We start from the raw sequence: 23,783 nt of genomic DNA on the forward strand, positions 1-23,783 counted from the left end.
GTGCCGGGCAGGGCGGTGCCGGGGCATGGGTGGCCGCTCCCCCCTGCCCTCAGCCCCCGGCCCGGCCCGGAAGGCGCGCGCTCCCTCGCGGCCGCTGAGTGGCGGCGGCGCGTCACGTGCCGCGGCCGGGCCGGGCCGGCCCTGCCGGGCGGGCGGGGAGGCGGCGGCGGCGGCGGTGCTGCCCGGGCGCGGTGCGACATGTCCCACCAGACCGGCATCCAAGGTACCCGCGGGGCTCCCCCTCGCCTCCGCTCCGCGGGACAGTGCTCCTCATGACAGCCGGCCCCGTCGCCGCTGTGGCCGTGCCGGCCGGCGGGAGGCGGGCGGAGCGCCTTTCCCCGCGGTCGGGGCGCGGCGCGGGGGCAGACGGCGCGGCGGGCGCTTAGCGGGCCGTTCCCGGCGGGATTTTCCCCGCTGCTGCGCTCTTTGTTTGCTGTCGGAGGAGTTCGTCCTTTGCGCCGCGGGCTGGCGAGGGGCCGAGCGAGCGGGGGAACTGCTGCTGGTTTCGTGCCCTGGGCTCCTGGGGGTCGAGCCCGTAGCTCCGTTCCCAGTCAGGCGAAGCGGGCAGGGTGTATCGGCCCAGAGAACCGCGGCTGTCCGCGCCGGGCAGGGAGCCTGCCCGAGGAAAGTGTTCACTGCAGAGCCCGTGAATGGCGGGCAGGGCCCGCCTGGGCTCAGGTAACTCCCCCGTGCAGGTTTCCCTGCGGCGGCGGAGTGAGCATCGGGCCGGGGCTGTCTGTCGCCTGTCGGGGTCGCCGTAGCGAGTTTGGGATGGGTTGGACAGCACGGGAAATGCCGGGGTCGCTGCCGGGTCCCTTGCAGTGAGAGCCCTGGGGAGAAGCAGCAGCCCTGGCGAAGGAGAGTCCACTGTAAAGCCCGTCGCTGGAGGCCACAAAGGGGAAAAGTATGTGGGAACCTTTTTCCTCAGTGTTTCCAGGCCTTGGAGGGTGCGAGGAGCAATTAGAAGGAGACAGCGCTTTGTTTCGCAGTATTAGCGGGTTCCTCTGAATCACAGAATTGCTAAACAGGGATTATATAGCAGGATTACGGAGGGGTCGGGTTTTACTGCAATCTGCGTGCTCGCTGACTAATACAATGTACTTTGCCTGCAGTCCGGTATTTATTGTTGAAGGTGACTTTTGTCCCAGCCACGACAGCTCTTAGCTGCTCTTCCATGCCCTTTTTTGTCCATTGGCTGCGTGTGGTTTGCACTCATTCTCCTCTCTTCTTTTCCTTCCTCTGCATGCCAATCGTGCGTTTTTGCAGCTCCTTGCTTTAAGTTCTTCAGCCATTCTCAGGTTAGAGGTGCACCTGGAATAGCGCTTTTTTTAATTTTTTTTTTTCCCTAGTCTCTTGAAACTTGTTAGCTCGTAGCTCGTAATCCCTTGTTCTCCTGGCGATGCTGGCAGGGAGGAGAGGAAGAATACTCTGTTGCTTATTGTAAGCAAAAAAGTGGCTAAGCCTCTTCTGCAGCTCTGCTTCTTGTCTGAGAGTCATTTGTCCTCTGAGGAGAGCTGTAGAGAACTCGGCAGCTCCCCTTCGGGAACCTGCCTCGGCAGGCACTAATCAGGAGTCCTGTTTGCAGCAAAGCATCAGCCTCTGCAGTTTGGAAGAGGAACAGCTCTAATTGTGCCATTGCTGGCTTTAGCTACAAACAGGCTACTGTCACTCATAAACAATTACAAGATTTGGCAGCATGGGCTGCTGTTTTCTGGAAACAGAAGTGAAGTCATGGGCACAGTGGTATGTACCAGGCAGTTGCTAAAGGACTGGACTTTTTAAACAAGCCAGTGCAGATAAATACTGTAGGAAGTCACAGAATGCAGTAACTGGGGGGAAATAAAATTGAATGGGTCTGCAGTCTTCTAAATAATTTTAAAATAATATTCCCTGCAAATTATTTGTGAAATAAGCACAGATTTTTTTTTCTCTGAGGCCCTCTGCTATGCAGAAACAGAAAAGAGTATCACTGTTGTGAATTTAAAATCCTTCATGATGAAAAAACCTCATAGATCACTTGATAGTGAGCTGGTTTCACAAGTATCTTAAAGCATTTTTCGGGAAACTGTCACAGTTCTGGAGTTGGTGTAGAGACTGCTGTATTCTGGTCTTGTTCTGGTGTGTAGTGTTGAAATGAGAGAATAAGGAATCAAAGGACGATAAACAAGAAGAGGACAAAGAATGTTCCAGGGGAATAAAAACTCTAGAAAATGGCACAGTGTTTGGTTGGTCAATGGAATGGTGAAGGCAGCACAGATGACTAGAAAAGCTGGCAGCAAATTTCTGTAAGGGTCTGCACTGGTTAGTGGAAGATGACAGCTGGGATGAAACTGGGATTGAGCTGGTAACCCACTGCAGTTCAGTTTGTTTAACGTGTTCTTTTAACATGCCATTTTGGACTCCCAGGATGGACTTGGCACCACTTGGACGAACATAAATGTAAAATGTTTTGAGTATGGGCAGTAATGTTGCTGGATACCATCTGTTCACTTGGCTTCAACCTGACTATAAATAAGCCATTTTATTTGTTTCCTGGTACTATGCTCTATCCTGTGGGATTACTTAAAGGACCAGCTTGTAATAAATGTTTTTCAGTAAATCCTTACTACCCTCTGTCTCTGGTATAACTAAACTGATTTGCACTCAGATTATTTAGTAGAACAATTGAGATAAGAATGCTCTTCATGCGAGTCAAGAACAGTTCTTCAGTGTGCTTAGGAAGTGAGTCTGTCATGGTGGTGGTGTAGTGTCAATGTGATTTATAAACACGTAAAAATATTTTAGGTACTTGGTAAATTCACTATAAAGCTATCCTGTTGCAATAGGTTGGGGCTTGAACAATGTCATCAACCATAGAAGGAGATAAAGCGGTGTGAAAGATGAGCAATGAGTGGCAGCTCTCACTGGTACTCTGCAGAGAGGTGATCTCAGGAAAGACCATCACTTTTGCCAGACGAGCTCTAATATTTTCCTGGCAGGCATAAAGTTTCTGTCTGAAAGTTTGTACTAAGCCCAAAGACTATATGAAGCTGTTGTAATTTGAGATGCATCATATTTTTATTGTGTTGCTGTGTTAACTCTGAAACATGAGATTGATGATATGATGTCACCTTTAATTTTCACAGTGTTGAAAATCATTTGGTATGCTAGAAAACAGTGCTGTTTTGTAATGTTGCCTTTCATCTTTGTGTGGCAGGCTGATGGTTGGAGCAGCATGCAGCATAGCAGCAGCATCACTCCTGGGTTTGTTTTGCTGTCCAACTTTGTAGCACAGGGCCAGTTGAACATTTTTCCAGTGTTGTTCTTAGCCTCATGAATATTCTTTGTCCTAGGGAAGTGAAATGTATTAATTTGATTACTTTTATTTTCTCTTTTTCAGCTAGTGGAAGTGTTAAAGACATCTTTGTTGGAGCCAGAAATGGACAATACAGGCTTTTAAAAATAGTCATTGACAATGGTTAGTCAATTTTTTTTCCTGGGTCTTTTAGATATTTTCCTATTTGTTTTAATGACTCACATGTACAATTATTTAAAAAACAGAACTCTGCCAAACTTAATGTTATTAAGGTTTTTCATATACAGAAGGTAAAATTTAAATTTTGGTGATCCTAAGCTTTTTTACTACAATACTACTATATTTTTGCATTTGAATTTTTCTTCCAAATGTAATTTTTTATTTTACCAAGAACTGCTGTGTATTTCTTATGGCTAGTATAAACAAGCTTATCTCTTTGTAAAGAAAGAGTAAATGAAAATTTCTGCACCTGTGTAGCATTTGGACTCTGGTTACTTTCATTAGACAAAGACATAGTCTTACACAACAACCAGTCACCTTGGATGTAGAACTGTAAATTTTATCTGCTTTTTTAACAAGGATATATCAGTATAAAAGTGCTGCATATAGAAAGTCCTGCTAAAGCAGATGTTTAAATAGTAATCTGGCCACATAGAAAATATCTTTATAAATTTGTAACTCTTTAAATTTTCAAAGTTAAAACTGTTTCTTAAATCTCAGCATATATGTATAAATAGAAAATTGCATCATTTCAATCAGAATTTGAGTCTGATTTTTGAACTTCTTGGCAAGGGATACATGCGGCAAACATTGAAATATAGAATATATAATTACTTCTATTTTCTTTAATAGCAATGTTGGTTGGTTGTATATTTCCTGGTTTATCCATCTTTTCAAGTATGTCAGTTGTCCACTTTAAAGCAGTTTGTTCTAGACTTCATTCATTTACAGTACACTAAAAATGTGTTAGCTGGAGAAAGTCACATGTGCATACATGCACAGACACACTTTTATTGTTAGGTAAATAACCTACTGTTACCTTCTTTGTGTTTGCTTTCCTTAGGAAGTCTTCTGATGTTTTAATATAGCTTTCTTTAAGGCAGTGTGGATAGTAGGATTACAGGCAGGACTTTGTGATAGTCTCAGCAACACAAGGTAAATGCTGACAAACCATTGTTCTTGGGTTTTTTCCCATTGAGCAAAGCAAAACAATATGCTTTTGTGTATATGCTACTTTATTCTATGAAGTGAAGCCTAGAAATAAGATACAAATTGAATACTTGCCCTATTTTTTAATTTCCCATTTTTTCATTTTTGTGTGTATGTATACATGTGTGTATATATACACAAATAGATAGATATTAAGATATAGGTATATGTATATGCATTTCATCTCTGTAGGAAGCAGAATCCAGTCTTTGATAGTATTTTCTGCAGATCAAAAAGAAACCTGTAAAACTCCCAGTATACTGGATGAAGGGCAGTTCTTTCAACTGTCTTCAGGAGCTTTAAGTAACAGATAATAGCCAACAGATAATATTCAAATCATGTTTTGCTAATCTGAGTTACTAAGAGAAGAGCTTTGCTGCTGGGCATGAAGTTCCTCTGGCTGTATCTTAAATCCAAGTGGCTATAAATCCAGATAGAGTTCAGAACTGGCAGGTACATTCTGAATACTCTTGGTCTTCAAACTGTTGCAGGACCCCATTTAAACAAGGTATTTGTATTCCACTGCAGGCTAGTATTTCTTGGGAAGCTGATAAATGTTTTGTAAGAATTTATACTAATTCTTTCCTTTGAAAACTGAGATGTGATGTATAAATAAGAGAAAAATCTTGTTGCTACAGCTGTTCACATAATTAAATACCACTGAAGTATTCTATACAGACTTAAGCCAATTATACATTACACAATTATAATATACAATTATACATCATAAACAACTTCAGTCATTTAAAGAGACCATAGCTATGAAGCTATATTAGAAAGAGGTTTATCTACTTACATAGTCAAGTTAGGGATTAGTGCAGGCATATTCATTCCAAACTCTTTTCACTGTGTAACTGGGTTATTGACTCCGTACAATGAGTACAAACACTAATATGTTATACCAAGAGCATCAGTAATTATAATTCTAAAATTTGTAAGTTTACTCTTATTTATACCTAAGTATTCCAAATTTAAAAATAACCAAACTGTTAGAAGTCAGCTCTTATTTCCCTTCCGTGTGTGTTATGCTAAAAAATCTAACACGTAGAAGCATGTTACTTCTCAGCTATCAGTATTTTGGTTAAAGTAAATTAGGGTTTGAACAGACACAGCTTTTGTAGGAATTCACACACTTTTACATTTACTGTTTGTGTCATCCATTCTTCTGGGCATAATTATGAGTGATTAAGTGTCTAATTAACTTCTTATTGTAATTATTAATTTTGACAGATGGTATTAACTGTATTGTTGCTAACCTGTAGCTTTGGTTATTGGTTTTAGAGCAGCTTGTTGTGGGATCCTCTAGACGGCCAGTTGGATCATGGGAAAAGGATTATGACTCCTTTGTCCTTCCCCTTCTTGAAGACAAGCAACCATGTTATATATTATACAGATTAGATTCTCAGAATGCTCAAGGATATGAGTGGATCTTCATTGCATGGTCACCGGATCACTCTCCTGTAAGTAACAGTCATCAGAGGCTTCATGTTAATGATTTTTCAACAGTACCATTTGATCTGAATCTGAGATATGAAGGAAAAGGATTTGAGGAATGGAGCATTCCCCAGCCTCCCCCTTCATTCCCAGAAGAAAACTAGGAAAATGTTTCTTTAAGATGATTAAAGGGCATATCAGTAGGTCTAGATGCAGTACAGCTGAGCCAATGTATTTTTAGCCTGACTGGCAGACACAAAACAGTTTTTTTGCCTGGTTTGTCTGTCTTACTGTAAGTACTTGAGAAAAGTTTTTGGAAGGATATAGGACAGAAATCTTAATGTGTTCTCAATAGAGAAGGATTATAGTGTGAGCTCAAGCTATTTATTCTGTTTGGCCTGCTGGCTGCCCAGCTGGCACTTGTGGCTATGTGGTGTGCCGCAGAATACACCACTTCTTAATGGTTTGAGAGTATGGGAGAGGACTGAGGTTAGAGTTAAGGACTTCTAGGAGAAACTAGGATACAAGTTCTGGGAATGTGAGATAAGGGAAGGCAGATAGCAAAGCTGTTCCAATATTCCCACTCCTTTCACTAGCAGTTAGGAAATAATAAGACACCAAAAGTTGATGTGTGTAGAGACTATTATGTGGAAAAGATGAAGTATTGTGGAGAGGATAACATGATGGTGAAATCAAGTGGGAAGGTGGGGTTGCTGAAAGAGGAGTATTTTAAACATGAGTTAATAGGGAGCAAACAATTTCTCCACTCTCTAATTGAACCACAGCTATCTGGAGTCACTATCATATCAAAAGTAATAATGAGTTATTTCTAGTCTGCTCTTTTGCTGTCTGTTAGTACATCCATTAGTACACAGACCAGGTGACAAAAGTTTCAAACAATTGTGTTTTTTCCCATTTAAAATTAGTAACAATTGTTTTGATTTTTTTCCCATTAAAAAAAAAAAAAAAAAAAAGCTCATACTCCAACTAAGGCTACAATTCAGTTTTGAAGTTACTTTGAAATAATACATAGTATCATGACCTTGTGAGTTTAATAGTGTGAGTAAGTATTGTGATTCTGAGCTCTACAAGTTTATAGTGCAGTTTCAACACTTCAAATATTTGTTCAAGGAAGGTGTTTGTTAATGGACTTGGGTACGCCAACATGCTAGATTCTCTGTGTTCAGCAAAATTTTAATAAAGAACCAAACCAAAAAGCTACTGTTTTATTATATGGTAGGTTCGTCAAAAAATGTTGTACGCAGCAACCCGAGCAACACTTAAGAAAGAATTTGGAGGTGGCCATATTAAGGATGAAGTATTTGGAACAGTACAGGTATGTTTTTCTTTTCAAAGTCAGGACACTGACCTTAAATACTTAATATATTGGTATGAATGTGGGTTGTTTATGGTCTTTTTGGATTAAGGGAAAAAGAGTTAAAAGCTGTATGTATTATTCCAGTGTTAAAGTGTATTTAAGTTCATTTGAACAAGTTAATAGGTATAATTAACATTGTCAGACTTAGAAGTCCTTGCTTCAAATGGTTATGAAAACCAAATAACCTAACAATAAGAGGGATATCTCTTAATCTCACTGCATGAGCATTCTCAGGGTTATTGTTTCCCTGAGATTCTCCTTGGGGTTGGTGTTTCCCAAGGTACTAAGGTTCCCCCAAGGTTGCTGTTCCCTGGGAGTTTCCCCTGGGTGTCTGTTCCCAGGGGTAATAAGGTTTTCAGTCTTCTCTTTGCCCTAAGTGTTACACACCAGAGGTAGAGACGACAAGCTGAGTCTGTCGGTGCACATTTCCAAGGTTGTTTATTCTTCATTATCTCAGTTCTTTTTCAGCTCTGCCAGGCCTCCCTGGCAGGGTACCTTATCTTAGTTCTTTCTCAGCTCTGCGAGGCATCCCCAGCAGAGCAGGACACGCGGCAGACTGGGCGGATCAGAGAGCCCCGCACCTTATGTACAGTACCCCTGACCCAACCACTGTCCGAGACGTATTTTTTATTTACAAAATTTTACCAATACCTACTACCTATGCTAACATGTCAGTTCTACTCTAAGCCAATCTCTAAAACCCAACTCAGCACAAGATGGGGGATGAGAGCAAGAACAAGGAGGACAGGGGCCACTCCCCAATTCCTCCATCTTGTCTCTTCAGCCCCATATGCTAAGGATCCTAATTTCTATATTTATATTCTATAATAAACCATCCACTACTTATTTTAAATTCTTAGGATTTGTGATTCTTCCTGCATGTGAATGTTCACTCCCATGGACAGGAATCAGAGTCAGTGTCCTCCTGGGATCTGTGTGGGTCTAACTGACCCCCCTGTACAGATCCCAGACCCCCCTGTACAGTCTCCAAACCCTCCAGGGTGGCCAGAGGGATGTTCTAGACTCCAAGAGAGCATGAGTCCTCCAATAGAAAGGAAGGAGTTGGAGGTTTTGAGAATAATAGAGGATATTGTAGTGGGGATAAAAGCTGTGAAAGAGAAATGGGCTGTTGTGGTGGACGTGAGACTAATAATTCTGTTGCTCACTGATGAAATAATTTGTTTTATTTATCATTAACCTGTCATGGAGGCTTCATTATCCTAACAAACATGTAAATAAAATTCTCTGGAGAGGCTGTATTCTAGGGAAGTAGATAACTGACTTGCTAAGAGGTAGAGCTCCTGTTATTTTTTTCTTGTCTGTTCAATCAACCAGTCTCTCATTGCCCCATGCACCAAACCATTAACAGTCTATGTAATATGTGGAATTTGTGTCTAACCCTACAAGTCTGAGCTTCTGTCTCAGTTTTGAGGAAGGAGCATTACATCTGTCTTACTGTTATCTCAGAATGGGCCCGGGGCACATGGAAGATGACACTGTTATAACTCACTTTTTCCGGGCTCATTATGTTACAGCTTATACATCTCTAAATCGTTGGTTTCAGTGTCTTTATAAACTTCTTAAATGTTGCTGGCCTTTAATGTTCATCTGCGAGAAAATCATAGCTTCTTCAAGGTGTCCAAGTTGCTGATCTCACTCAGGATCTTGATCGTCAGCATCCAGTGGGTTACTTTGTCTTTATTTTGTTAAATCTAAGGATGGTTTGGTTTCAACCAGCTCTGTTATTCTGGTGAAACCCTATTATGGTCCCACCTGCTAATTCATACGTATTAACCTGAATACCTCTGGGCTTCTGAAACAAGACATAATGGAATATTGGAATATTCCAATAAAATGACTATTACTGTATGGAAGGCAACTACTTATTGCAATGCTCCATAGAAAATCTTTGAAGAAAGATTCTATTCTAAAAGAAAAATAGTTCTATTCTAAAAACCCCTGATAAATATTGATATTATGCTTTCAGGATGATGTTTCACTGAATGGATATAAAAAATATTTGATATCACAATCCTCCCCTGCACCTTTGACTGCAGCAGAAGAGGAACTTCGACAAATTAAGATTAATGAGGTACCTAAAATGTCTTCAAGCATGTGTGAGAAATGGTGCAGAGTTCCAAATGTATTGTATGGAAATGTTTTTCTAGGGTAAAAAAAGGCAGAACAGGAAATTGAAAGTTTCAGGAAGCGTAAGTGGATGAACATATAAATGTACTTCTCAATGTGTTGAAACTGCAGGACGATGATGGCTGCAGCTGAAGTGGCATGAGTGATCTCACTGCATTTGAAAGGCCTAGTGTCCATATCAGGGGCAACTGCAGAGCTTAATTGTTGCAACTTCATCTTTTAGTATCACTGGATGTCCTTCTTTGTGAAGGGTGACCAAGCACTGGCACTGGTTGCCCAGGGAGGTTACGAGTGGTGCTGAAACCTGGTCAGAAGAGAAAGTCCGATCCACTTTCCCAGGCATTGCTCTGGGAAAGCTCTGAGAAGCTCAGTGAATGTATTCCAAACAATTTCTAATCTTTGCACCTGTTGTTTTCAACTTGCTGACTTGTGTTTACAAGAAGGGTGTTGTTTTTAATTAGGCAATAATGGTGAGGGGTGTTGGCTGAAGGACCAATCATGTCCAGCTCTCTCAGAATAGTCTATAAAAGAATGTGATGTTTAATAAAGCGTTCCTATTGCCCGCCAGAAGACTTCGAGTCTCTGTCGTTATTGGCCGTCCCTAATATAATAGCAGCAGTTACGGGGTCTCCATCCTGGAGATATTCCAAAGATGTCTGGACAGAGAGCTGGCTTAGGTGGCCCTGATAGAACAGTGTCATTGGACAAGGTGGCCTACGGAGATGTCTTCCAACCTCAGTCACTGTCCACATGTGATTGCCCACATGCATTTCCCGTGGTGGTAGAAATTGTAGAGAAAACACAAAATAGCAATTATTGCAGTGAGTGACCGTCAGGAGTATTTCAACAGCTTTATTCCTAGAGGAAAGGTACATAGTTTCTGGTACCAGTACACTTGTCTTTGAGGGGCAGGAGAGAGGATTCCAATAAAAATAGAACAGAAATCCAAACCAAATAGCTGATCACTTTAAGAGACTGATTTGCTTATGCTACATACACTTTTTTGAAAAGTCTCTATCAAATGCCTTTAACCAAAAAATTGATGATTGCCAGCTAGCTAGGGACTGAACATTTTCGGAGGATTCTTTTTATCACATTTTTCCTTCATTTGAACACTGTTTATATCAGATGTATATTAAAACTGGTTTTGTGCTGAACGTATTTGTTCTTTAGACTTGTATGTTAGAGCTGTTGTACGTGTTTGAAGTATAATTTATTTCTGCAGCAGGGTACCAGGCAGCCATTGTGTTAAATAAAGCTGTGTATCTTTTCACTCTACTGTGCTTTTGCTGCAACTTTGTTGTTTATTGACTTTTTTTCCCCTGTGGTGTCTATTGTTAGTATTCATGTCTGATTTTAACAACTCAATGTAGAAATACATTCACCATCATTAAATACTGCATTTTACTTAATCAGCTTTTAAAAAAAATACAATAATGAATGTAAAACTTCTGTGGGATCAGTGATCACCTCTGGTATTAGTGTATGTACTACATACAATGTGTTTAGAAGCTGATTCATGCAGACTAAGTCTTTATGTGTTCTGAAATTCCAGCAGCAATACCTTTGCTTTTCAGGGACACATAAATTGTATATTGCTGCCATTTTGGCTTTGTTTGAAACATCTCAGGATACATTAACTTACGTCATTTTTCTCTTCATTGTTTCTACTGTTACAAAGCCTGTAATTAGACTTAGAAAATGAAAAGCTTTCTGATTTTAAAAAGTTTTCCATATGTATATTCTCTCATAATTACCCTTAGAAATATTTTACTGGGCCAGATCAAGGGATAACCCAGTCTGTTGTCAAGTCCTTGAGAGAACAGCAGAAATCTAGGAGGGATGTAGGAGCAGGGCAAGAAGGCCATAATTACCTTAAATGCTCTTCTGTTGCCCCAACATTTGCAGGTAGGGATCTTCCTGCACAAAAGATGACATCTTGCTGAATATTTCTTCTTAATGGATTTTTCATCCATCATCTATCTAGTCTTGTCATATCTATAAATCCACATTAAAGTTTTGCTGGCCACAGGTCCTGTGGCAGCATATTCCACAGCTTGACAAAATACTGTATAGAGAACCACTGGCTGCTCTCTAGAATCTCTAGTTTATTCTGATACCCCTACAGATAGTGTGGCAAAGGCAAGAGTCATTCAGTCAGTCCTCAGTTTGCCCCTCCCCTTAGACAGAGCCCTCTGTATCCCTGAATGCCAACCATATCCTGGTCTGCATCAAAAGCAGTGTGGCCAGCAGGTAAAGAGAGGTGATCCTCTCCCTCTGCTCCGGTGAGATCCCGCCTGGAACACTGCATCCAGCTTTGGAGTACTCGGCATGGCAAAGACATGGACGTGTTAGAGTGGGTCCACAAGGGGCTCACAAAAATGATCATAGGGCTGGAGCATATTCCCTGTGAGAAAAGGCTGAGAGACTTGGGATTGTTCAGCCTGGAGCATTGAAGGCTTGAGGGAAATCTTAGTGGCCTTTCAGTACTTAAAGGGGACTTATAAAAACTAAGAGGACAGATTTTTTTTTTAGCAGGGCCTGTTACAGTAGAACAAAGGGGGAGTGTTTTAAACTAAAACAGGGTAGGTTCAGATTAGATATGAGCAAGAATTGGTTTTATGATGAGTGTGATGAGGTACTGGAACAGGTTGCTGAGAGAGGTGCTGGATGTCCCAGCCCTAGAAACATTCAAGGTCAGATTGGATGGGGCTCTGAGCTACCTGATCTGTTTGATGATGTTGCTGCTTACTGTGGGGGATTGCACTAGATCACCTTTAGAGGACCCTTCCAAGCCCAACTGTCCCACGATTCTCTATCCATGGACCTCTGTTGTATTCCTTATCAGTTATCTCTTCCAGGCTGGCGAGTCCTAACCTGGGTAGTTCTTCCTCTTAAACAAGGCACTCCATACTTCTGATCCTTTTGCTTTTCTCTGCAGTTTTTCCAGTTCTGCTATATAATTTATGAGATGGAGGGATGGGGAAGCCAGATCTGCATGTGGTATTCAAGATGCAGGCATGTTACTGATATCTACAGTGCGTAATAATGTGTTCTGTTCTCTACTCTTTTTTCTAACAATTTGTAACATTTCATTTGTGGGTGGGGAATGTTCAGAGTGTTTTTGTTTTGCTTGGGGTTATTTTCAGATTTAGTCAGAATGATGTGCAAGGTCTTGCTCCTGAATGGTAGTAGCTAGCTCAACCCTATCACCATACAAGTAAAAAAGAGGGTTTTTTTTTCCTCTTGTGTACATCTACATGTATTCACAGAAATTTCATCTACCATTTTATCCAGCACTCAGCAGCCATTACTAACTAAATCTTAGCGGTATAAATTTAAATATTCTTAAGTAACTTAGGTGGTTCTGTTCATTTTCTTATATCTGGGGTTACACTGGGTTACTCTCTTCGCTTGTCTATCTCCACACTTCACAGCTTGTTTTAAAGTTTGGAGTACTTATCTTCTACCTGTATTTTAATATGGTTTCTAGAGTATGGTATTTTATTATGGTTTATTATTTTTGTGAGGCCTCTTTTACATTTGTCAGTCAGGCTTTTGTGCAGATACATATTTTGCAAAATATTTTTTCTATAACCTTATTCATAAACTTAGTAATCTTTGTGCAAAGTAAGCTTTCCACCTGCTTTCTTTTCCTCTTTCCTTGTTGCTGACAAGCTATTCTTTAAAATGTGAACTATAAGTAAGCGTTGCCACAAGTATTTGTATTTAATTTTTTTATCAGCTTCATATTTTATTAGCCTCTCTTTTTAATAAAGCTGCACATCTTCTCATTGATAGATTTAAGGCTCACACTTTCCATTTGGTACACTTTTTTGACTTTTGCAGCTTTGTAACCAATGTTAAATGTAATTGTGAAACTTTAAAAGGAAGTGAATACATTCAAAAACCAGTACTTAGACAATAAACTATGACCGAAGAAGACTGAAGGCCAGAGCTAATTTTAAGAGAAACTGAATGAATATTAAGATAAACATAAGTTCTTGAACATCAGCTTTAAAATAAATGTTCTCTCAAATAAGTTGACACTAATATAACTGGATTACGAACAATTGTTTAGCTTGTCCTAGATTTTTTAATATTTTTTTTACTTTGTGCTAGACCTTCTAGAAGTAAGAAATTAGGATTTTGTTTGTTTGTTTTGTTTGCTTTGGTTTTGGTATAGGATTTTTGGGGGAGTATGTTGAAGCAGGAGGGAGAGTAGTAGCTTTACTTTTCCTTCAAGAGGATCAGTTTGTCTCATAATTTCTCTCTTCGTTCAAAAATTTTGACTCCCTAGAAATCGTGTCTTTGTTTTGATCTAAAATTTTTCAAGCTATAACAAAGTTTATAAGGAATATTTTCAGTTCAAAAGTATAACACAGCATATAAAAATCAAGATTTTTCTTCCTGGATTGTTGTGTCTCTATACCAGATTTTAACTTAGAACTTCTTCACTGACACTTGAACCAGTTTTCCCACTGATGATTTTGTTGCTCTGCTATGCAGAGCTGTTTCAGAGATAAGAAACTTTGCAGGCTAGCAAACAAACATGACCTGTAAATTAAAAAATGCAAATCTTTTGTATATGGGGATGATTTCTTGGGGTGGCTTATTCTTGGAATAGCTACTGCTAACTCTATGTGTAACCATAAGGAATGCCTTGTCAGTCACTGTATCAAACCAAATGAATCCTGCAGAGGTTTCTTCTAACATCTCATCTGACTTGTGTTCCAGGTACAGGCAGATGTTGGTGTAGATACCAAGCATCAAACACTGCAAGGAGTAGCATTCCCCATTGCTAAAGAAGCTATTCAGGCTCTGGAGAAACTGAAAAATAAGAAACTCAATTATGTACAACTGGCAAGTATAAAATATTTTAACTATTTTTTAATAATGAGTATAAAATAGATTACCCATATATTAAACAACGTGTGTTGATGTAGTATGCTGATAAATTACCATTTTTAATTAGATTAATTCAAACTTTTTTCCATCCTGTCATGTTCTCTGGTTTGATTCTTGTGTATTAACTATATTCATGTTTGGTTTGTTTACAGCAAATTGATATGAAAAATGAAACTATTATTTTGGCCAACACGCTTGATACTGAACTTAAGGACTTGCCAAAAAGAGTTCCAAAGGATGCTGCGCGTTACCACTTTTTCCTGTATAAGCACACACATGAAGGAGACTATTTGGAATCCATAAGTATGAGAAAATTTCTTAATATGAAGCTTCTCTGGCTTGTTTCAAATTCCTTAGGAATTTTGAGTCAGAGAGAAAGATGTGTCAGCATGATCATAAGTTTCAGAGTCATTTGGTTGTGAAACTGTGAACTTGTGAAGGAGAGCTCCTATGGTTGTAAAGTAGTGAGCTATTCCTTTTGATTATGAACACTCATGAATGTGAAAACAGATACCAGCCATTCTCTTATCCCCTGTTTGAAATGAAAGAGTTGCTGAAGCAAAAAAGGCTCCAGAACGGCACTACGCTTTTTTGCTTTCATAGCTGATTTCCATTGCCTCTCTGCTATAAATGGTTTTATGATACAGCTTTTGATAGAGTGTATTTATGGTCTGATTTGTGTTGTTGCTTTCTTTTTCTGCAGTTTTCATCTACTCTATGCCAGGGTATACTTGCAGTATACGAGAACGGATGCTCTACTCTAGCTGCAAAAGTCCACTGTTAGAAATTGTAGAAACACAGCTGTGGATGCAGATAGTTAGAAAGGTAAGTGCAGTGGGTGTATGGGTATTTTCCCCATCCCTGTCTTCCCTTCTTAATGGAAAACTATAACTGTCTCTGTCACCACCTTGTCTAAACAATGACAAGTGTTGTGTAACTTAGTTTGTCCTGAACAGGAAATAATTTTTGATGGAGATAGAGATATAAAGTTTAGTAATGGAAGTTTTACTCTGTTTCATAATTTCTACACTTTTATCTTGAACAAATATATCCTTGTGCATCAAGGAAGTATTTGAGAGTACTTTGAAGGACTTAGTAGAATTGACATGATTTCTTACTCAAAAGTTACCATATTTTGGACCACAACACATTGCTGTTGTTAAACACTAAATTCCTTTAAAGCCTTTATGTAGGGATTTTCAGAATAATTTCAAGCTGCAGTTCTGCAAACTAGAACTGCTATATTAGGAGTCCTTGATAGGACAAGCAAGCATTTGTAAGTAAGCTGATCTTTTCACACTGTATAGATTTTACTGCAATGCAAAAAGTTGCTTCTCACTCCCTGAGTAGAGACCACAGAAATGGTCCACTTGTGACCTACGGTTACTTTTTAAACACTTTTGTGGAAGCTTAGTTTCTGTGGATCTAAGAAAAATTATGCTTACCTTAAAAATAGCAGAGTTATTTCTAACCATTTTTACTGAGATGACATGAATTAACTAGATTTTTGCTATGTGTATTTGCATGTAATTCTGCTTCTGAAATTGCCTTTCTACAACAAAATTAAAGCACCATGTGACTCCTGAAAATTCCTGCAGATGGAAATTTCTGAAGCATATACTTGTAACAGCAAAACTGGGGCTGGCAAGTCTGTCAAGTGTTATGGTTGGCAGGGCATGAAGTGCTGAATGCTCAGCAGAGCAAGGCCCTAGCATTTCACTGAATTCTGAATTCCTGGAATCTAAAACAGTGGAGTTTGGCTTGAGAACACTATTTTCTTCCTATTTGGTTTCATATAGCTAGACTTTGAAAACTAAAATGCTCCCTTCCATTTTGTTCATTATTTTAGCTTTTGCATGCTAAACACTTGAATATTTGCCAAGTGTCAGTAGCCAGCTAATAATACAAGCTTCTTTATACTGCTCTCCCTCTTTCTCAAGAGATAACAGTATGTATGCACATTGCTTATACAGTTAGCATTTAAAGCATTTTATAGTGAACAACTTTGATTCTTAAAATGTATAAATACTTAAAATTAGTAAATAAGCCCTAGTTTCATATGGAATGTGTTCTCCTAGTTAGTGTTAACAGGTACACTGTGCCAAAGCTTGGGACAACAAAAAAATTCCTTGGCATATGTACAGTTCAGTTGTGCTTACATTTCAGGAAAATAATTAAGTCACACTTAATACAGGTAAGAGTATAGGGGAGTCTCAGAAAAACTATCCAGGATTTCTTAGGGCATTAAGCACAAGTTGGAGAACTTTTCATGCTTGACTTTGAGCGTTATTGCACATATTGTTTTAATATCGTGTCGCGTTTCAGCAAAGTTTCTGGATGTTTTTGACTTTGAGTATGATTTTTTTTCTGCCAGATTGAAATAGATAATGGTGATGAGTTAACTGCTGACTTTCTTTATGAAGAAGTACATCCAAAACAGCATGCTTACAAACAGAGTTTTGCTAAGCCAAAAGGTCCTGCAGGGAAGAGGGGAATACGAAGACTGATTCGAGGTCCAGCAGAGACTGAAACACCTAGTGATTAGAAACCGTGTATTTGTTAAAGTATTAGAGTAGGAAATGGAATTCTGGCTTTTGGTAATGAACTGAAATCATTCCTTTCATAGATACTAGGGATAAAAAAAAATCTCTTTTTACTCTTCTCTTTTTTGACCTCAACACTTTTTATATTGTTACATGATTATATTTGTTGACCATGTTTTATGACATATAGAAGAGATAATTATTTTAATGTTAGAAGAGAAAAACTAAGCTAGTGCCCCTTTATTTTAATTTTGAATCCATTATTTTAATAGCTGTACATGTGATCATAAACTTTGTAGACATAAAACTATGAAGCCCATGGATTCTGTGGGTAAGTCACAACTGTATTCTCATGTAGCCTATTAAACCTGTAAGACTTTCCATGTGAGAAGAGATGAAGGACTACATAGCATTGTCCCAAATTAAACTTCATTTTTCCTTGTAGCACTAATGGACAATAGTAAAATAGAAGGTTGTCTTTGGATTTTGACAGGACACATTCCTGGATTTTGTTGTTTTGTTTGAGGGGTTTTTTGTGTGTTTGGTTTTTTTTTTAATAACTGAAAAGATAAACTAAAATCAGTTGTCATTCAATTTATATAAGCATTCAGGAATAGGTGGACATTTTTCTAGGCAAAAACTCGGTTGTCTCAAATTTATAACTAATTTCATGGATTATCTTTTACAGAAATCTGACATAAAACACTGTAGCTTTTCCAGACTTCTGTATCACTCATAAGTATTACATATTAGGTATTGAATGACCAAGTAGAAGGTGATTAAAAGCCCATGAGTTAGTATAATCAATAGATTATGGAGCTGCTTTCAGAGCAATATGCTAAAGTATCTAATAAATAATTAATTATCGGTGCACTTGGATCTAAAAATGTTTAAGTTCAGTAAAAATTGTAGTCTTGCTTCATAACAGTGAGTTCTCCTTGAGGTCCTACTGTGTTTGCAGTATCAACTGCATTTTTTTTACTTTCAAGGTATTCTGAAAATTACTTTTCCTAAGTGTTTGAACTTCAGTAGTAACTTATATCTGTAATTTAAATCCAACTAGGTCTTGAATAACTGCTGGCAGCAGGCCCCTGGTTAGGATTTTTGGGGTTTTTTCCTGCCTTCTTATCTTCTTCAAAATACTGAAATCGGCCAGAATAGTCTAAACTTGATTGAACTGTAAGTAATGTGTTTAACAGGAAGACAAAAAATAGATTATTTTAGTAAGTCCATTAAGGGAGACTTAGATGTGGAAATCAAGTAGTGGATGACCTTAAATATTTAAAACTGTGTGATGAAGCAAATACTCGTGAATAGATTATATTCCCAGTAAGGACTTGCTTTTTAGTGTCTTGTATGTGACCTTTGTGGTTTTTGAGTTTTGTTGGTTTTGGTTTTAAGCTACATGGAAGCTGCCAGCTTTGGTTCATTGGATATTACTGTAGCTGCTGGATATACTCATTTTAGAGCTGAATCATGTGTTTACCTGGTGGAAGATGGATTTTAATCTAGTTTTGTAAGGAATAATGTTTTGACACTAGTAGTTCCTGACAAAAAAATTTGTTTTATCTATTATTTTGTTTGGTGATACTAGCTTGCTATTGACATCTGAGATTGCACTATATAATGTAAAGGTTGCAATAGTTGGTTTTACTGTGGTTTTTTATATGCAGCAGGAATTTTACACCTCAGCTTTTCTTCATTTGATTTTACACACGACATCAGCCCAATTCAATAGCTCTTGATCCTCAGCTAATCTGCTTGCCCTTAGCTCTTGTGCTCTTTTCCTGCCTCTTGCCTTCTCCATCAAGAGTAAGGAGCTGGTCTTTCAAGTGTTTCCTCTGTACTATGGCAGGCAGGTGTCTTTTTTTTTTTCAAATATGGTTACCGTGTGTGCACCTCATTGTACACACATACACAATTAAATATATTTTTAGATTAACTCAGAATATTTGCAACACACCTAATTCAGATTGGAGTTTTTGTTTTGGTTTGGTTTTAAGAAATGTAGCATTTAAAAATTGCTGCTAGAGGGTTGTTTGAATTTAGTATTCCTGCCTTTGTGCCAGCCATAGCTAGAGTGCACATACATCTTTACCTTTTCTTGAGCCAGTAAAGAAGTTTAGCTTTTTAAGACTAAATGTTTTAAGTAATGAACAGTTTGACCTGATATGGTTGTGTGCATGTTGTGGGGGTTTTGTTGGACGTTTGTTTTGGGGTTTTTTTCCCTGTTATTTTTGTTGGTTTGTTTTTGTTGTTGTTGATTTTGGTGGTGGGGGTTTTTTTTGGTTGGTTTTTTTTTTTTGTAATCTCACCCTAGGTAGATGAGGATAGAAGATGGAAAACTTAATCTGGAGGATGATGAGAGCTGGTTAAGTGATTATGCAAGAGCATTTATGATGAGCTGCTTTAGAGTTCAGCCCAAATCAGACATTGTAAATTACCTTACCTGAAAATATTCTATGTGATGTACACACCCCAGCCTAGCCAGGAGTCAGTCATGTCCTGAGCATGTCTCCCCATCACCTTTCCCCAAAAAGAGAATTGTATGAAGTCTTGCACTGCTGGCTGCTTCTCCAGGCCTCTTGTAGCTATTCTCCGAACTGCAATAAGAAGTTCTTTTTGTAAGATCTATCATGTTTACATCTACATAGTTGCCTCCACTTCTGTCTATGAATGTTCAGAACCAGTGCAAAAGGTGGGCATTAATCAGAGTTGCTCCTTTAACTTTCTCTGCTCATTAAATAATTGAAAGTGTCCACTCAAATTGTTGTTGGCCTTCATAAAGCCCAAAAGCAATGCAGCTGCTTGCAGTTAACTCACAAGCTATTAAATAGTTAACCAACAGGACAGGTAATTATTTAATAAATGTTTATGTTGCAAGTTGGGAAGATCTTGATCTTTTAAAACACTCCTCTATCAAAGGTTAAACTAATCAAGGTAAAAATTGCTGTTGCTCAGATAGACATTGTAAATAAAAAAAATTTGTTTATCAGTGTGTTTATGTATTCAAAGAAAGCCACCTTCAGATGCTAAAATTAACTAAGTTTACCTTATCTATTTTGTAATTTACTTTATAAATAAAGATTGATGCTTTGGCTTGGTGTTGTCTGAATCATTTCATAGTCTCTTTAACAAATACCTATATTCTAACATCAGAATGTGTAATAGGCAGTTCCCATGGGAGTAGAAAGTGACTGCAGGGTGTAAGAAGGGAGGTGAGCAGAAACAGAATTCCTGACTTTTGCTGTGAGAGAAAAATCGCCATGTTAGGAACGGGTACTTTCCCATTGGTTTATGGGAGCAACACTCAGGCCTCCATAGCAGGATCCAAGGGTGTTCTTCTCTTGAGGTTTTTGTGCTTTCAGAAATAAGCATCTTCAAAAATTTCTTCTGTCCTTTTATAATGCTGAAGTAGTTCACTGGTGATTTAACAGTTCTCTCTGTTCTTGCTTGCCCAGCATGAACTACTATAATAAAACTACTCATTATGTTGTTCAATTAACACTTTTTTTTGTCTAAACTGAAAATAATTTGCTTGAAGAGCTCCTGTTGCCCCAAAAGTTCAAAAGAACAGTTACTGGTTTGGCTTTTCTCTTAACTGTCTTGCCTACACATCCCCATGGCGAAATATTTGTGACACAGCAATTTTACAACTGAAAGAAGAAAATTTGAAGATGTGAACTAGGACTGACTGCAGGCACTAATTTTAATGCCAAATACTATCTATAATCAGAGCTGTAAGAGGATGGAATAGGCTAGGCCTCTATGTATCCACGAATATCAGAAGCAATTTTATTTGTCTTTTGCTCAGTGGGTGGTAAATAAACTCCCAGCTAGAACACCCAAATATAAAGATGAGGCATTTCCCATTTCAGTAGTATGAAGTGCTATGTCTGGTGTGTTGGCTTAGAAGATAACTGGACAAACTGATCAAAGAACATTTATAATAGAGTCTTAATAACTTAAGGAGGACTGTATACCCTGTCCAAAGTAAATGAGCTGCTAACTGTACAAAGCCATTGTATTCCAATGCAGTATCTCTAGATAAATGTCCTGTTCTGGCTTTTGTTCCTCAGCTCATCCCGGCCCAAGGGCTGTGCAGACACCTCTGCTGTGGCTCCTAGCAGCCATTCTGTTACTCCTACTGTGGCCAAGGGGAGAACTGTTGCCCTTCCTATGAAGTTCTCTTACAAAGACAATTTTCTTGGGATCATTATCATGTGCTTTCATCCTTCTGTTGCTTTCTAATCGTGGAATTGCAGTAAATCACTCTTGCTGTTTTTCATTCACCCGTCCTTTCCTGGGTGATTAAATTGTTTATGTTACAGTTCTTAGATCTTTAACGTGCACAAGGGCTGGCTCTTTCCCTGAGCACAGTGATCCTGTGTTGCCCTCCATGGCACCATCCCTGCTGAGACAGGATGTAGGCCAGCCAGATTAGCCACGATCTGCCCCATTGGAGCTTTCCTCACCCACCAGGAACTGTACTGGATTTCTCCCAGTTCCAGTTCCATCAACCCAGATCATACCATTACAAATATCTTGAATGACTCAAGTTACTGATCTGTGTCCTAGAAAGCCTTATTATAGTAAACAACACAAAGAAGTATGTATTCTAGGATAATTTAATGTATTTGCAGGGAACAAAAGAAACTAAAGTCAGCTACCCTTATCCTCTGTTAGTGTCTAGAAATGTTGACTTTATTGTATGAGAACCTCAAAAAATCAGGTGGGAAAGGGAAGTTCCCTCTCCTTGCCCCCTGTGTATTTTAAAAAAATAGTTTCCACATAAATTAGCTAGTTTTACCTAGTTAACCCTTCATATTTTCATTCACTAAAGAAGTTCAAAACTTTTTTCTAAATTGTACAAAATGGTAGCTAGCACACTTCATTTTCAGTGAGGAAGGAAAAACTACTGCCAGAATCTCACTGCTGAGAGCAGCACTGCAAATCGTAATGGTCTAATATGACAGAGCAGGAACTCCTGTGCATGTAGCTGAGATTTTCCTCACACTTAGAAATATCACAGTTGGATGCATGAACAAAAGCATTCTACTATACCAGAGGTGAACAGACCAGGGAGTTGCTACAGCAAACACTTCTGGACAACACTACAGATGTATTTCAGCTCCAGGGAATAGTACAAAGCAGAAGTGATCTAATAAGAAACCTTCACATAACAGCTGGAGATGCTTAAAACTAAAATGGCTTCAGCAGAAATTTTTCCTAGTTTAGCTTTACAGCAGCTTTTTTGTCCAGGTTCAGAGCTCTACAGCTTTATTCCATGCAGTGAGGTTACCATAATGTTATTAACAGAAATGCAAGCAACATAAAACAAAGATTATTTCCCAGGCTCAAAGTTTAAATAGTAGAAAGAAGTAATAATGCAGAATTTTTATTTATGTTAAGTTTTTTACAATTTATACTCAAAAAAGCTAGAAGCCGTTATGTAGATCCTTTTTTCTAAATTAAGCTAGCAGTTTGAAAAGACAATACAAAATGAATTAATAGCCAGAAATTGAATGATATCATTACATTAGAAATCACATGCTTCTTACAATGAGATATATATTCCTGAATGAAATCACACATAATCACAGAATTTCAAATTTAACTGTAGGCCAGACTATGTTCCTATCCCTATGCTATTAAGAAAGTTCATGAGGTGCAAAATGAGTTTACATGAAAATAACGTCTTTCATTTACAATAATATATTCATACTTAGTCTGAAGTATCTGGAATCTTACCAGTGACTTTCAGTCTATTCTTAGTCTGCTTTGATCTGTCAATGTTTCTATTTTAAAAAGCTTTCCTTTTACACTTTTAGAAGTGTATTTTTGTATGTAGTTAATATACATACATATATTAAAAATAGCTTAATTATTTGACTAAGTAAAATGCAGAATGGGTCTTCACATCATTATTGTGACCCCTTTAAGAAAAGCAACCATCTGTATTTATAATCCATATGGAATCCTTTCCTGAATTACTAAAAATACTCAATCCTCCTAAAATAGTCAAAGTAGCTAAGAGTCTTCCTGTGAATAAAAATTAAATGGTTTTTCATCATAGAGTTCACTGTAAGAAAGCATTTGCAAGTGCAAATGCATCTGCATAGCAAGATAACTGTTTTGCTTGGGAATCCTTGAAATGAAAAAACAATCTAGAAAATGTCCTGCAGCATTTATTTGACTAAAACTAACACAAAAGACTTTTTGATAATAATTACATTCGCTATCAGTATCAGACCATTCACTAATATGAATTCTCAAGCTAAAATTATTGAGTAGAAGCTTGTTTTAATTGGGTAATACTATTGTCATTTCCCAAGAAGACAACCTTAAGTATCATTGTAGCTATTACATGGTTTTGTCTTCAGTAGACAAAGGTCTAGTACACCTGATCAAGAAAGCAATTTGCAGAAAAAACATTCTGCCCAGTTAAAGACATATGCCTTTGCAGCAAACTTACTAGATATTTGGAATAAAAGAATCAAATAGATTATGGATTATGGAAATGCATTTAAAAAGCTGCAGGAGAGATGATGTACCAGCACTACAATGTGTTAGTACAAGAAAGAGTTTTCTCATGTTAGGGGCCCGGTGACTAAGGATACGTGAAAGAGCTGCTGACAGGCCAACAGCTCACCTTACATACGTCCAGAAAGTGCTGGAAAGCAGAACCACTGATGATGTTGCACTAGATACTAATTAAATATTTGATATTGGTGTATCAGAAGAAACTCTTTATCAAGTTTTTATCTCTTGGAGCTGCTGTTGGACCTGGAAGAGAACAGACAGAAATATAATTACCTGATCCTGTAACCATACATAGGACACACACCCCCCCCCATACCCCCACACC

General features: G+C 38.5%; 2 protein-coding genes across 9 annotated transcripts in view; one reads left to right on the top strand and one right to left on the bottom strand.

Annotated features, from left to right (window-relative positions):
• On the top strand, window positions 1–20,015 carry TWF1 (twinfilin actin binding protein 1). Of its 3 annotated transcripts, none has more exons than XM_063396613.1 (10): window positions 1–223; window positions 3,380–3,457; window positions 4,359–4,450; window positions 5,786–5,964; window positions 7,179–7,274; window positions 9,304–9,408; window positions 14,202–14,327; window positions 14,525–14,675; window positions 15,076–15,197; window positions 16,747–20,015. In XM_063396613.1, the coding sequence occupies exons 5-10, from the start codon at window positions 7,191–7,193 to the stop codon at window positions 16,915–16,917; spliced, it is 759 nt and encodes a 252-aa protein (XP_063252683.1). In that variant the 5' UTR covers window positions 1–223; window positions 3,380–3,457; window positions 4,359–4,450; window positions 5,786–5,964; window positions 7,179–7,190; the 3' UTR covers window positions 16,918–20,015. The 3 variants fall into 3 exon arrangements, with proteins under 3 accessions (XP_063252683.1, XP_063252682.1, XP_063252684.1); XM_063396614.1 differs by lacking the exon at window positions 1–223 and adding an exon at window positions 345–904; XM_063396612.1 differs by lacking the exon at window positions 4,359–4,450 and having other exon boundaries at window positions 2–223.
• Window positions 19,107–23,783, bottom strand: part of IRAK4 (interleukin 1 receptor associated kinase 4) — a 24,809-nt gene continuing 20,132 nt past the window's right edge. For all 6 annotated transcript variants that reach the window (XM_063396606.1, XM_063396611.1, XM_063396608.1 and 3 more), the window contains one exon: window positions 19,107–23,701. In XM_063396606.1, coding sequence (XP_063252676.1) covers window positions 23,669–23,701 — 33 coding nt within the window. In that variant the 3' untranslated portion in view covers window positions 19,107–23,668. The remainder of the gene's footprint in view (window positions 23,702–23,783) is intronic.

The sequence above is a fragment of the Prinia subflava genome, chromosome 4, assembly GCF_021018805.1.
Source record: "Prinia subflava isolate CZ2003 ecotype Zambia chromosome 4, Cam_Psub_1.2, whole genome shotgun sequence".
NCBI classification, from domain to species: Eukaryota; Metazoa; Chordata; class Aves; order Passeriformes; family Cisticolidae; genus Prinia; species Prinia subflava.

What these genes read in the sequence shown, in the direction of transcription:
- TWF1 (XM_063396612.1), top strand. Translation starts at nt 199, where the DNA reads ATGTCCCACCAGACCGGCATCCAAG. An exon ending in GACAAATTAAGATTAATGAG is followed by an intron (nt 9,409 to 14,201) that starts GTACCTAAAATG and finishes CTTGTGTTCCAG; the next exon opens with GTACAGGCAGATGTTGGTGT. An exon ending in AACTCAATTATGTACAACTG is followed by an intron (nt 14,328 to 14,524) that starts GCAAGTATAAAA and finishes GTTTGTTTACAG; the next exon opens with CAAATTGATATGAAAAATGA.